Source organism: Lampris incognitus, chromosome 15 (genome assembly GCF_029633865.1).
Source record: "Lampris incognitus isolate fLamInc1 chromosome 15, fLamInc1.hap2, whole genome shotgun sequence".
In the NCBI taxonomy this organism is placed as follows: domain Eukaryota; kingdom Metazoa; phylum Chordata; class Actinopteri; order Lampriformes; family Lampridae; genus Lampris; species Lampris incognitus.
Window position 1 is genome coordinate 17803109 of NC_079225.1, and position 15583 is coordinate 17818691.

Here is a 15583-nt window from a genome sequence, read left to right on the forward strand (position 1 = left end):
CATCACCATTGACAACACCGTGGTGACACCAACTCGGACTGCGAGGAATCTGGGTGTGATTCTGGATGACCAACTGACGGTTGCTGCAAACGTTGCATCGGTTGCTCGCTCCTGCAGATTTCTCCTCTATAACATCAGGGGGATTCACCCATTCCTCACTGACGAGATAACACAGGTGCTCATCCAGGCTATGGTCACCTCCCGGCTGGACTACGGCAACTCCCTCCTTGCTGGTGCCCTGGCGTCGGCCATCAGACCTCTGGAGCTTGTTCAGAAAGCTGCAGCTCATCTGGTGTTCAACCGCCCTAAGTTCTCCCACACAGCTCCCCTTCTCATGTCCCTTCACTGGCTCCCAGTAGCTGCTCGCATCCAGTTTAAGACTCTGGTGCTAGCCTACAGGGCGGTGAAAGGAACAGCTCCTTCCTATCTCCAGGCCATGGTCAAGCCCTACACCCCCGTCCGACCACTTCGCTCTGCTGCCTTGGGATGCCTGGTTGCCCCGTCGCTCAGAGGCTCCTGCTGGAGATCGATCCGGTCATGGCTCTTTTCTGTCCTGGCCCCACAGTGGTGGAATGAACTCCCCACTGCTGTCAGGACAGCAGAGTTGCTGCCCATCTTTTGGCGCAGGTTGAAAACTCACCTCTTCAAGAACTACTACCCTGTTACTTGCTCGTAGCACTTATTGTATTCACTCAGTAAAAATGAATAAATAAATAAATAAAATCTCTTTCTCGCGCTTTTACTTTAGCACTGGTTTTGCTCTTAGATGCTTGTTTAGAGAGAAGATTCACTTATGACCTCTGATGACTAGTAGTTCTCCTTTCCTACATTAAATGCACTTATTGTAAGTCGCTTTGGATAAAAGTGTTGGCTAAATGACTGTAATCTAATGTAATGTGTGCAGAGACTTGCTGTTTGTTAGCCTCGTTTAAAGACGGGTTGATCAGAGTGCCGTTTCCAAAGGTTTTCAATACTATTTGATGTTGAATGTGTGAACTGGACCGGCTTGACTAGCGCTGCAGCCAGATTGTTCAGGTCATAGTAGCCGGCACCTACCCATATACTGTCCCACTCTCTGGAAAACAGCAAACAAGGGAAGCAGTACAGCCTGCTGGTGGTAGCATCGGAGACGCAGCCGCATAGCCACTCTTTCCTTATGCAAGACTCTGGCTGGAATGACTGGATGATTTTCTGCCCTTTACACTGATGGAGGTCAGGGAGAGATGGTGTAGGCCTGCCTTGCATTAATTAAGTAATTGGCAAGTAATTTTTGCTGATAATGAGCTAGCTTGCTTTATTGATAGCGCAAACACGTATCTTGTAGCAATTTAGCACTTCGATGGCTCTGATTGGCTCACACTCCCACCATAAGCAGTGCCTTTCCTCATCCATTGATTTCGTCTTAAGCTACACAATACACAACATTTTGTGTCCGGATGAACTGATTCAACTTTCTTTCTTTGATTGAATAATATAATAACCTTTTGAATTTAAACACATTATATCTGATCCGGGACTCAAATCTACAGGTCTATGATTAGGTTTTAAATATTTTGCAAATTAAGTTTGTGCAACTGTGCCAATCATCTTGCCTAGCAGGACAACTCTCTGGAACATGTACTTAGCAAAAAAGAGTTTCCATTCCCAGAAAGGGAAGAAATTGGACTGTCTAGCAAAGCTGTTTATTTGGCATGTCAAGAGGGGAGTTTTTAGCTTTATTTTTAAAGCATGATTCTGTGTGTGATTTCTGCAAAAAATGTGTACAACAGGCTTATCTCTCTACTGTGAAAATGGCTTCACGCTAAATAATCAACATGAAATAGTTATGTTCAGAAATGACCGTGAAGTTCAACTGGCTCTGCCACTTAATAAACTAAGGGCAACAAAAAAAACAAAAAACTGAAATGGAATCGGGGTATGTTGTAATGTTTCTGCTTGCAGTATTTGTTAAAATGCAAAACATGATTGGCCTATTGCATTAATTTCAACGAGGACCTACATGGTGGGTAAAAGCAGGGAAGAAAACATCTGGTGTAGAATTGTGCTGGGACACAGACGTTTCCTCTCTTGTCTTGCAGCCCAAGGATGTGAATCTGATCCTCTCCACAGTGGGCTGAAATCTATGTCAGGTAGAACACACATCTGTCAACACACTGGTAAAGTCTTTAGCAGATAGCCCTGTTACTAAAACATTGTGGCAAGAAAAAGGATGAAAGCCTGTAAGAATGTGAATACACCTTTATGTATGCAGACATTCCACCTGTCTGTCTGCCTTCGCTTTTCTTTTTATTCAATTAATGGATTGTGTTTTTGTTTCGTCTCTCACAGATGGGTGAAATTCTGCAGCAGCGTGAGAGAGACATGCACCTGCTTACACACACACACACACACACACACACACACACACACACACACACACACACACACACACACACACACACACACACCGAGTGGTATTTTCATACAGGCAGGGTGTGAAATATAGGGGGTCTTTGGGGGGTATCAGACAAACTACACTGAATAATACACCCATTCACTATGAGAAGAGGTTATTTGTGGAGATGTAACGTGTCTTATTAGTAGTTTACAGTTTACATAAGTAATATATTACAATGTTACCATTCCATTTAGCAGACGCTTTCATCCAAAGCGACATACATCTGAGAATTAATACAACACAAGCAAGGATCTAGTCAGGAGGTGATAAGGCAAGTAAGTGCCAAAAATCTAGGTCCAAGTCCAGTAGGTGTCAACAGGCAGTGCACAAAGGCAATGCATAGGGTGCATAGAAGCAATTAAAAAATATATATATAATACCATCAGGTGTGGAGGTGTTCGTGAAAGAGGGGGGTCTTTAGCTTCTTCTTAAAGATGGAGGGGGACCCAGTGGATCAAATGGAATTTGGTAACTCGTTCCACCACCGGGGAACTACAGAAGAGAAGAGTCTGGCTAGTGACTTAGGGCCCCGTTGTGGTGGAAGTGCCAGGCGCCTTTCATTGGCAGAGCGTAGTGAGCAGGACTGAGTGTAGACCTGAATGAGGGAGTTCAGGTAGGCGGGAGCTGTTTTAGTTGCTGTTTTGTAACTGACAGTGACTGACAATATTGGAACTGACAATAGGACAGTTATTTGTGCAGATGTATGTCATGTGTATATATAATATTCTATTAAAATATTCCTATAATTTGTATATTTGCTCTTGCATCCGTGTACATGGACATAATTGTGTGTGCCTTGCAAGACCGTATGGGCTAAGCATCTTGATGTAAGACGTTACATGTCATTAAAAAGAACCCCGTTACTTTTAATGACATGTTTTGAAAAACACTAATATATCCAAATTATGAGACCACAGGAGTTGCAACATGCACTGTCTCTGGTGATTGCACCAACTGAAATTTAGTCTGAAATGTAGATTGGTGAGGAGTTCCCAAACTTTTCCATGCTTTCTTCTTCTTCAAGGCTTCCTCGTTAGCGAGGGTTGCCAGCACCATCAGGATGACATGCTTGCCAAACAAGTCTCCTCCTGTTCTGTCTGTTCTGAGCTGATCTTGTTGCCCCCGATGTTTTCAGACTAAGCCATTCTTTTATGTCATCATGATACTGCCTTTTTAGTCGGCCTCTCTTCCATTTTGCTGATGTAGTTCCCAAAATCGTTTGTCTTCATTAATTTACTTCCACCTGGATGACAAGTATGCCCAAGCAATGATAGCTTTCTTTTCATTATATGTGCCATTAGTCCTCTTTTTGTTCCCAATTCATTTACGATGCTCGCATTCGTTTGTTTCTCAGTCGAACTTATTCGAAGCATCCTACGATACAGCCACATCTCTGCAGCCTCAATCCTGTTTACCATCGCTTTCTTCAATGTCCAACTTTCAGCTTCGTATGACAACACTGGCCAGACGAGTGCTTTAAGTAGACTGACTTTCACTTTTTTTCTTATTCCCCTGTCTTTCCATATTGGTACCATCTCCATCATTCCTTTCTTGCGAGGGTAATTCTGATTTTTATGTCATCTGTACAATCGCCATCATTTTTCTTAACGGAACCCAAGTATTTGAAGCTCTCTAGGTGTTCTACATCTTGCCCATCTACTGAGATCACAATATCTTATTCACCCACTTCCATGCACTTCATTTTCACATTCAAACTGAGCAACCTCTTTTTCCCCTGCCTCATTTACTCGACTCAACATTTGGTTTGGATCTTGCTGTCCATCAGCTGCTAGTACCGTGTCATCTGCAAATCTAAGATTGCTTATCTTATAACCCCCCATGCTCACTCCATATTCATCTATATCTGCCTCATGCATCACTTGTTCTGTGTATAGTGTGAATAACCGTGGTGATACAATGCAACCTTGACGTACACCCTTCTGTATTGGAAAAGCATCTGTGTTCACACCATTCCATCTCACCACTGCTGTCTGGCCAACATATAGACCTTGAAGTAGCGCAATGAGGTGTCTAGGGAAACCCATTTCCAGCACGATGTTAAAGAGCTGTGCATGGCTTACTGAATCAAATGCCTTTGAATAATCAATGAAAATCAGCATTGCCTTATTATCTGTGTTGGATACCTTTTCAATTAGTGTTTGCAGTGTTACTAGCATTTCTGCACACTCTTCCTCGTCTGTTTCCATGCTAAGGATCCTCAAATAGATGGAACAGTGTGGGACCCTGTGCCATGTCCACCTGAGAAGAGGTATCCTACCCCTGGCAATGAAGTCGGTGAGGAAGGTTGAGTGTATTTGGTCTGTGATCTGGGAGACGATGAAAATAAATTGAACTTTGTTTTATTGTAAGCTACTTTATATGATAACCTGCGTGCACATTTGTAAGAATGCAGAACAAAAATCCTGAATTATTTGTTTGATGAAAATGACAAGTTGGACTGAGTGGCAAAGTATGGGCCAGTTTTATTTCTAAAGCTTGAAAAATTGAGCAAACTGGACATAAGGAACCATCCCCCAAGAGGGAGTCCCCTTCCAGTACAGACACACTGTAGTTCCCTCAGCTCATGTTGCTATCAGCTGATGGAGTTACTAACTGCACCTCACTTTTGTGGATTTTGTTTACAGATTTGCTGCGGTTCAAATTGGACAAAAATCTGCAAACAAATAGGAGGGAAGTGCACAAATGTCACATGGCCCACAAACTGACAGGAAGCGATCCACAAATGTGGAAAACCCGTTTCGCATGTACAAATGGATCCACAAATACGTAAATATCAATTTACATGTATTTGTTGTGGTGAAACTATTTACATTTGTAAAGCCTATAACATTTTTATGTGAAAATAAAATACATGTCTACAGAGCAAGTTATGTGTATTTGCATATTGCTCTGTATTTTTTTGGATATGACTTTGCACAACACAAATAAAAAATACATGTTTGTGGATATGAGATATTTGTGGAATTTGGGTTTTCTTTTTTTTCTTTTTTTTTTAAACAAATGAGTTGAATATGCTACACTACAGGACTGATACTTGACCTTGCAGGAGTCTAATAATCTAGACTGTCACAGTTGCCTAACTATTTGTGAATCTTATGTTGTGGATTTGGGGTGGCAAGATGGCACAGTGGTTAGCGCGGTTGCCTCACAACAAAAAGGTCCTGGGTTCGAACCCCAGGGTTGTCCAACCTTGGGGGTCATCTCGGGTCATCCTCTGTGTGGAGTTTGCATGTTCTCCCCGTGTCTGCGTGGGTTTCCTCCAGGTGCTCCAGTTTCCTCCCACAGTCCAAAGACATGTGGGTCAGGTGAATCGGCCAACTAAATTGTCCCTAGCTGTGAATATGTGTGTGTGTGTGTGTGTGTGTGTGTTGGGGGGGTTGCCCTGTGATGGCCTGGTGGGCCTGTCCAGGGTGTCTCCCCGCTTGCCGCCCAATGACTGCTGCTCCAGCATCCCCGCGACCCTGAGAGCAGGATAAGCGGTTCGGATAATGGATGGATGGAAAAATTTCTATAGAAGAAAGCAAGACGAGACAAACGTCAGGACTCACACATCCATTAGCGGCTTGATAGCCACCGTTCAGCTGGACCAATTAGTCAAAAAGTGCACTAAACTACTTGGACACGTAAGCATTCGGGACTACGTGCCTATGGCATAGATCAACTAGCAGGGGCACAGTGCAGGCAGATTAATGACCGCATATCAGTGACGGCTGGTGGTGATATTGGGTGGGTGGGCTAACAAATATAGTATACCCATCTATAGTTCACACTGCAGCAACAGCAACACAACATCTGAGATACCAAGTTAGAGCAATGACACTATATACCTTGTTACATATAGTAAGTGCTCTACAACAGCACTATAGAGAATTATAAGAATGGCCTGATGCTAAAAAAAACTCTGACACACGCACGCACACACCATTTGACTATTTTTCTTTGTACACATTAGCACATGCTATTTTTTAACAAGAGCAACATATGCAAGAATGATGTAATGATTTGCTACCTGATAGAACAGAAGGCAGAACCATGTAGCCTTCAGTGTCAGAAATGGGCTCACCTAACGATGCACAACAAAACGTGTCCCAACTGAAACGACTGCCAATAAATACTGCAGCTGTTTTTATCCCAACTGAGAGGTCTACAGGCTTGGGCCTACCTTATTTGAAGAGAAGCTCACATCGACGACCTTTCTGGGATGCAGACAGGTTAATCACGATGTCACTGAAGTCCGGTGATTTCTGGATGAAGTCCCGCCCAATGAGACAGCATAGCCAGGGTGTTCAGCCTATCATGTCCCATAGTACTACGGAGGAATGATTTGATCCTCTTAAGTGTATTGAAACACCTCTCTGACTCTGCAGATGTCATGGGGGTTGTGATGGCTCTTTGTGTTCATTCAATGTTTCGGTGCTCTGAAGATTGTTCTCAGATTGTTCCCTGAGCACCATCACTCACTGGCTTAGTTACACCTGCCACGTCGGCTGTCTCATCAGCTTGCACAGCCACAAACGGTGCCTGCGATATTTCATCAGCCAGTTTTTGTCCATAAACAGCTAACACACAATCAAGCAACTCATTTTGGCTCGTCTGAGACGTGTTCTTGGCAACCTGTGTGCTTGACAGGCGATCGGCTAACTGGCTATCCAAAAAAGAGAACTGGTCAACAGGTCCAGAACCCCCCGCCCCCCCGGAGTGAAGTCGGAGATTCGTCGGACCCCCGCAGAGCTAGCTCACGTGCCCCACAACATTTAATAGTGCACAATCTGTGACAATGGATGCCTGTTTTTCTTTACCAGCTCGTTGTGTGTCTGTATAGAGATGCGGTGGCCCTCATCAAGTTGACAGGTGATGTTAACTTTACCCAGCATTGACAGCTTTACACTACTTCCAGTGTGACTTGTGCTGCGTTCACGTTTCCTAATTTTGTCGGATAAATGTTTCAGACCCACAATTCCTTGCTGGGTCCAAGACACGCCCCCCCCAAAAAGCCAGGGAAACAGAAATTAGGGCTTCTGACACACCAGGCCGACGTCGGGTCGTCGGTGAGCGTCTGTGACCCTAGTTTCGCGGCGTGTCCCGCACAGTCGGCACTAGTCGGACCCCTGGTCGGCAGCTTTTCGGTCGATTCAGCATGTTGAGCTCGGCGGAGCCCCGTCGGGGAGATGGATCGCTCTGATTGGCTGTTCATTCTAGCGAATCAGTGCTAAGCTAGCGAACCAGGGCCGTCGGCTGTAGTCTTTGCAGTGTGTTCAAGAGCTGCTTTTTGGCCCAGACGGCAGGCGACGTGAGGCGACTCTACAGGCGACGTGAGGCGACGTGAGGCTACGCTACAGGCGACGTGAGGCGACGCTACAGGCCGGCCTTCGTCGCCGCCAGTCGGTTCGGTGTGTCTGGGCCCTAAGCTACACTTGCCGTTAGCCAGTCCTTTCGTTGAAACCAAGTAACACAAAACCTACGATTTTGTCGTTTGTCCTTTTGTGTTGTTTGATCATTGTTTTGGATGGTGTGTCCCCAGTCTCTCCACTTCCAATTTTTCCTCCAAAGACATTGACGAAAATGGATGAGAAAGTAAATAATCCACCTCGTTCATGCTATCGCCTGCGGCCGCCATTGCCACAGTGGCTCACTTGGCTCCAGTCTCCCGTCCCACTCTCACACAAGCAGCACCTCGCGGTACGTGCTGTCTGTGCTGTCATTGGTCTAAAGCCAGTGACTGTGCCTGTAGGCTGACTGAATTTGGCCCAAATGATCAGCAAATCGAGGGGGCGTGCCAAGACACCTGTCACTCACGTAACAGACGTCTTTTGTGTTTTTCTTGTGACTATTTAGTGCTGTTGCTGCTCTTAGGTTCCACCAAAATTTAAAATAGTCTGTTGTAAAGTTTTTTAACAATAATTTTCTCATCTTTATTGTAAAAGAGGGAGGGCTTAGCCCTGTTAGCCCACATATACCAGCCATCCCTGCCGGATATACAGATACTGTCATATTTGCAGAGCACAGATATGTTGAGATTTAATCCAGCACTGATGTTTTCACTTGGAAAAAAAGTCACTCCCACCACGCCACAAACATTCAGTATGTTGGATATTTTTTGCAATAGATTCAAATAATGGGGCAGCAAAAGGGGGGAGGGGTAGAAAGATGGCCTATAGTAAGAACTGAAGTACTGAAAAAACATCTGAAGTGGAAAAACCCGTGTTCAAGATGTTGGCATCCGCCCTGTTGATCTCTACCAGCTGCAGGAGCTGTGTTCTGTAGCCGACCCTGCACAATGACCTTGCTACAGCGGGGAGCAAGCAAACTTCATATGTCGTCATCATTATTTGATATACTGTAAATGTATGACTCATAGAATGGGCTTCTTTTTTTTTTTTTGAGGCTCTTGGTCTTTTCGCTCGTGCTGTGATTCACTCATAATAACAAACTGACTGTTTTGGTATGCTGCAAAACAGTCCTAAGGTCTAACAAACTGAACTAAAAAAAGGAGACAACGGCGAACTAAAAACATAAACAAGTCTTTTAAAATATTGTGTTTAAGATTAAATTTCAGAATATTCCTTCACAGTGGGATTTAAACGGTACTGAGCTGAAACAGCAGTACAACAAAACAACAGCAACTACAACTAAAAAACACACAGGCCTGCAGAAACTGTAACCCTGCTGCAGAAACGAAGTGTCCCAGAATAAATAGAAGCAAGCTGATGCTTGAATTCCTCATTGCAATGCCCCCCCCCCTTCACAAAGCTTCATCCTTTCCTCCCAGGACGTATTAAACTGGATGAGTAATTACTTTAATACCAGCGAGAGTTGCTGTGAATTGGAAGCAAACTGGCCATTAGAGACTTGTGAAATAGAAAGTTTCTTCTACACCACAACGGCTACCAAAACGGAGACAGGTCATGGAGGTAAAAGAGGAAGAAGTTCATCCATCTGTGTGTTGTAACAGTAGCTGCCTAGGCGTCCATTCTGTGACGTATTACTTCCGTTGAGGAGGAAGTTCTGTTTTGTTTTGTTGGTTTTTTTAAATTCAGTATCAGAATAACCTTCGCTCGATCCAGTCGATACACATATAGGAAAATGAGGTTTTCCAACAGTTTCCTGTAAAAATAAGAAAATCCACATCTTATTCCAAACTGTGTCTCTGTCCCATACCTAATTGCAACCTGGAATAATATAAACTGAGTTAGGACATATGCTGGGGAAAAATACGGTTTCTTCATAATAGATACCTACTGGTTAACAAAGTTAAAATACCTTTCTTTTTGAAGATCATCCATCGCTGTTATCTGGTTTTATTGTGGTATTGGGTAGACGCTCGTGGGAACCGTCGTCACCAATTTTTGTAATAATCCGCTTTTCGGCGCTGGAGCCATGACCTGTATCACAACAATGTCTGACTGCAGCTCAGGTATGAGGATTTTGGTCTGGTGTTCATCCATTCCGGTCTACTGGCTCCGCGGAGAGCACCCCGATCTCTGCACTGTGCGTGTGCAACGCATGCATTTCCTTTAAAATGTCACGGAATAAGAATAACAAGTCAGAAAACACCTGCACTCACACAAGAAAACCCGGCGGCCTGACTGAGACGTGTATTGTTACTGCAGCTCTCTTTCATTGACAACAGCTGTATGCTGAGCAGAGCCAGCCAGGGCAATGCAGCCACAGGGTGAAGCCCTTGGGAAGCAGGTTGGCTTGGCCCTACAACCAGATGTGTACGCTTTTCAGAATCACACAATACAAGCCAGACACAACAGAACAGAACGTATTTTAAGCTCCCCGGCCTCAGAGCTCCATGTCCTCTGACCCTTTCACACACACAAACACACACACACACACACACACACACACACACACACACACACACACACACACACACACACACACACACACACACACACACACCTCAGTACAGTCGCAGCATATCATCTTTCCACCTCCAGAAAAAAAAAAACTTCGGGTGACATCAGTGCATCTATTTTAAATAGAACCCAACAATAGAATTTGATCCCAACAATCTAACAAAGAGTGTAGTATTACACCCATTATTGTACTGTATATTAAAAACGTTGGCATCTTTAATTTTAAAATGTTATTAGTCGTCGTAGAGGCCAGTGTGTGAAATAAGTGAGAGCTGTTAACCACAACAGAGAACAGCTAGTAACTCATGCCCACGTCTTTTGTGTGTGTGTGTACTCAAGTATATATTTATGTATGTCTGCGCGCATGTACGTGTGTGTATGCATGCATGCATGTACATATGTATGTGTACACATGTATTTGTATGTGTATGTATGTATGTCTGCATGCATGTATGCAATGTTTGTGTACACATGTATGTGTGTACAAGTATGTATGTGTATGTATGCATGCATGCATATATGTATGCAAGTATGTATGTTTGTGTGTACACATGTATTTGTCTGTGTGTACAAGTATGTATTTGTGTATGTGTGTACATGTTTGTGTGTGTGTTTGTATGCATGCATGCATTTATGTTTGTGTGTGTACAAGTATGTATTTGTCTATGTACATTTGTGTGTGTTTGTATGCATGCATGCATTTATGTTTGTGTGTGTACAAGTATGTATTTGTCTGTGTATGTACATTTGTGTGTGTCTGTATGCATGCATGTATGCAAGTACGTATGTGTTTATGTGTGCATGTATGTCTGTGTGTGTATATGTGTATGCACGCACGTGCACATGGGGGCAACCTAAAGGCCAGTATACAGCAAGAAAGAGTTTTTATTATATTTCAGAAGACAAATAGTTATGAACATTACTTTTTTTTTCCAATACACAAGCAAATCTTTATGGACAATCATTAGCTTGATGAAACCAAATAAAATAATTTGTACACTTATATTTTACAATACATGCTGTAGCTTCTCACTTGCTAAAGCAGTATGCATTATGCAGGAAGGTATTGCTATTCATATGGTACAGCTAATTACAGTCGATATGCAAAAAGGGAAAAATAAGTTATTTAAATATCAATTACATATACAGAATGTGCAACGCTTGTTTAACATTTCATATATGTAATTAATAATTTATTTTTTGTAAGACTGCAAAAACAAAAGGGAAGTGAGTAATTGGAAAAAAAAGGTTAATTTGAGAGTGAATATAAACATTTTTACATTGACTTGGCATTGGGAACTCAATACTAAAGTTAAAATACCAGCATAACCCATCTCAAATCCTTTTCTTTACAATACCTGACAACAAGCATCCATTTTTGGACCTCTGAACAAAATTTAGCCAATTTCTGTTATAAAACAGCTAGATTTACTTTCTAAAGTGCATTTACAGTGTCATTTTTTTTTTCATTCTTTACAAAGTACATCTTCGAGGTTGGGTCTGTATTTTTTTTCTTTTTTTTTTCAAATGACCCACATCCTAGCTAACAGCACCACTTTGATTGAAAAGGAAAAATGGCATCAAACATCATTTGAGTGTTCACTGCAAAAGCATTCTCCAGATTTAGCAAAAACACTCAGTCGTTTTTCTTGTATTTTGAAATCTCCTGGTGCGGACAAAAAAACTAAACAAAACTGAGTTCTGGCTACTGAGGATAGATATCTACTTCGAAAACCTCCACATCAAAAAGTTCTGTAGATGCTAGATGTTATGAAAAATGCACAACAGATCACACCAAAGTTCACTTTTTGCTGCAGGACTGGTAACAGACTGATGGGAAGGACCCGCAACTTAAGGGTCTCCCAGAGTAACACGCTATTGCAGCATACACACGTGCTAATCTTGGACTGGGCTTTTACACCTGATGGACTCCGATTCTCCTTTTGTTATTCATTTTCAGCGTGTCTACAAAAAAAAAAATATCGTCATCCTTTCCGAGGAAAAAAAAAAAAAAGTACAGGCCCAGTCCTTCATTTCAGTTTGGCACACCCCGTCACCCCACCGCTGGCTTTGTTCGTTCAAAGTGATTCATTGGCTCGTCCGTTTTGTTTTCCGTGTGATCTGAGCTATGCGTCTTACTCAACACGTCCGTTTGTTTTATGAGGGTTTAAAAGCTTTGCTTATATTTGGAATATTAGTCAACCCCGGAATAAAACCCAGCCACTGAGGATGCACAAGCCCGTGCATTCTTAGTGCCGGTCCCAAACCCGGATAAACGGGGAGGATTGCGTCAGGAAGGGCATCCGACGAAATATGGAATAAATCTTGTTTGCAATGGTGATAGACAGGTTGATGGACGAGATCAGGCAGGAGTCACCATGGGCGATGATGATTGCGGATGACATTGTGATCTATACTGAGAGTAGGGTGCAGGTTGAGGAGAGCCTGGAGAGGTGGAGGTATGCACTGGAGAGAAGAGGAATGAAAGTCAGTAGGAGCAAGACGGAATACCTATGCATGAATGAGAGGGAGGACAGTGGAATGGTGAAGATAAAAGTAGTGGAGATGACGAAGGTGGATGAGTTTAAATACTTGGGGTCAACTGTTCAGAGTAACAGGGAGTGTGGAAGAGAGGTGAAGAAGAGAGTGCAGGCAGGGTGGAGTGGGTGGACAAGAGTGTCAGGAGTGATTTGCGACAGAAGGGTACCAGCAAGAGTTAAAGGCAAGGTTTACAAGATGGTTGTGAGCCCAGCTATGTTAAAGGGTTTGGAGACAGTGGCACTGACGAAAAGACAGGAGGCGGAGCTGGCAGAGTTGAAGATGCTAAGATTTTCACCGGGAGTGACGAAGAAGGACAGGATTAGGAACGAGTATATTAGAGGGACCGCTCAAGTTGGACGGTTTGGAGACAAAGCAAGAGAGGCAAGATTGAGATGGTTTGGACATGTGTGGAGGAGAGATGCTGGGTATATTGGGAGAAGGATGCTGAATATGGAGCTGCCAGGGAAGAGGAAAAGAGGAAGGCCAAAGAGGAGGTTCATGGATGTGGTGAGGGATGACATGCAGATGGCAGGCATGACAGAGGAAGATGCAGAGGACAGGAGGAGATGGAAATGGATGATCTGCTGTGGCGACCCCTAACGGGAACAGCCAGAAGTAGTAGTAGTAGTAGTATTAGTAGTAGTCAACCCTGGAATAAAACACTCCTGTATCTTAGATTATGATGGACTAAGGTAGTTCAAATAAGGTTATTTTGCATCTACTGGCTCAACATGTTGTAAGATTCTAACCAAAATTTTACATGATCGAATAAAATCAGTTGTGTATCTTCAAGATGTGACAACCCTGATGTCAGCTGGGACTTCTGAACAACTGCATCCCACCAAACAGTTTGTGTGTGGGGTAGAGACATACAGACTTGTGGCTGTGTGAATGGCGTGTCTGTGATGGCTACAGGTTCAACTCGGTACCCGGGCTGTGTTGGGCCCTGTGCTTCACTATCACGTAGTATTGCCATTTATTAATGCCAATCCACCTGATGATTCAACATGCACGTGTTTCTCCGATTGTGGTGTTTATTAAATCTCCAAAACCTCCAAACTGTAAGACTCAGACACTCTGAACAAAAAAGGGGCTTTGTTTGCACCTTGGGTACAGTCAAGCCTCAGCCGTCGGGGCCTGTTGTGGTAAATGCTGGATATTAGATTACTATACGTTTTGTTTATGGTAGATATTCATTCAGAGCAGTAAGGCAACTTAAAATGTGCTTGAATATACAGAGGAGATTTGGTCTGCACTGAAAAAGCCGACCTCCCTTTGTGACACGTGGCGATAAGGGAGCGTCCTTGAAAGCTCCACAAACTGGAGAGGAACATGCATTCAAGATATCCAGTCAAGTTGGACACAACTAAAACGTAAAAGTTTGGTAGGGAACTGCTCCTACTTGGAAATGACTCAGCGTTGGCCTATAAAGAAGGCTGTTATATTCAAAAGGCAAAAAAAATGCATACATATATTGACAAAATCCTCTTGAAATTAGAATATGTGGTACGTTATATTACAGAAGCACATGATAAAATAAGAAGCCATTTCCAAACTCAAAACAACCAGGTATACATCATACGTGTTTAGTTGATTAAAGATCCAAGCGCTGACTGAATCCTGTCGTCCGAACTGTATTAACCGTGAGTCCGTTAGCGATAATGAAATGTGCGAAATGTCGAGAGAAATCGCTTTGGCCAAGCTACATCCTTAAAAGACCCTCGGATATTGTGTCTCGGTCTCGCGTGAGAGATGAAAACGCAGCACTTAACTGAGCACACGGGAAGTAACACTCAACAGTCTTCTTTATAAAAACACCCAAACCTAGAAAAGAGTGTGCTATCTTCCTTAAAGGCAGTCCAGAGACCTGTGTTTTAAGACCTCGGGGATGTTTTATGAATGGAAGCCATCCCACTGGGTGAGTCTAGAGTCTGGTTTCAAAAGGCATCTTATATCTAGTCTTGGCGTTAGGGACAAACTCCCCGATGCCGTAAACATTTGGAAATAAGGAAGAGAGGAGGTGAGAGAGAGAGTAAGAGAGAGAGAGAGAGAGAGAGAGAGAGAGAGAGAGAGAGAGAGAGAGAGAGAGAGAGAGAGAGAGAGAGAGAGAGAGAGAAGGGTAGCTCAAAGTAGGTCTCAAGTGTGAAGTCTGTATGTCTGTAGTCCAATCTTGCAAGAGGGAAGCTGTGCTGTGGCCACTTGCATGGTCCATCAGTCCATCCTATGGCCAGATCACCCTTGACCTCTTCTTGACCAGCTTTAAAACCAGACTGCTCTGACCGGTCAGCGCTAAACCCGCTTCACAATCACCAACGTGGTCCAGGTTATGACTGGGCATCTCTGTGTGCGGTGACCAGCCGAGCTTCGCTGACCAGTCGGCGGGCGTGTCTTTCATCGTGCACTCCTGCTTCCCATACGTTGCCCTCAGTTATCAGAGACACACGGCTCAGCGTGTCATATCCGGCAGCCGCCAGCAATGCGGCGTACATGGGCAGGCCAATGGAGACGAGCCATTCGGAGACGGTGTTGACGTTACCCGGGGACGAAGGCTTCCGGCACATCTCGGTCAGACCTCCAGAGGGAATCTGAGGAGCAGCGGAGGGTAAAAAGAGACTGTTAAGACCCCTCCATCATATCATATTACTAAACGCATTTAAACACCCGCTGCATTACTGCTATGTATAACTGCCTGCTTCTTTAAAGGGGAATTTCGCTGATT

At 43.6% G+C, this 15583-nt stretch overlaps 1 protein-coding gene across 6 annotated transcripts in view; it reads right to left on the reverse strand.

Annotated features, from left to right (window-relative positions):
- Positions 1-11196: 11196 nt before the first annotated feature.
- sash1a (SAM and SH3 domain containing 1a) overlaps positions 11197-15583 on the reverse strand; it is a 223602-nt gene continuing 219215 nt past the window's right edge. For all 6 annotated transcript variants that reach the window (XM_056294011.1, XM_056294009.1, XM_056294010.1 and 3 more), the window contains one exon: positions 11197-15449. In XM_056294011.1, coding sequence (XP_056149986.1) covers positions 15189-15449 — 261 coding nt within the window. In that variant the 3' untranslated portion in view covers positions 11197-15188. The remainder of the gene's footprint in view (positions 15450-15583) is intronic.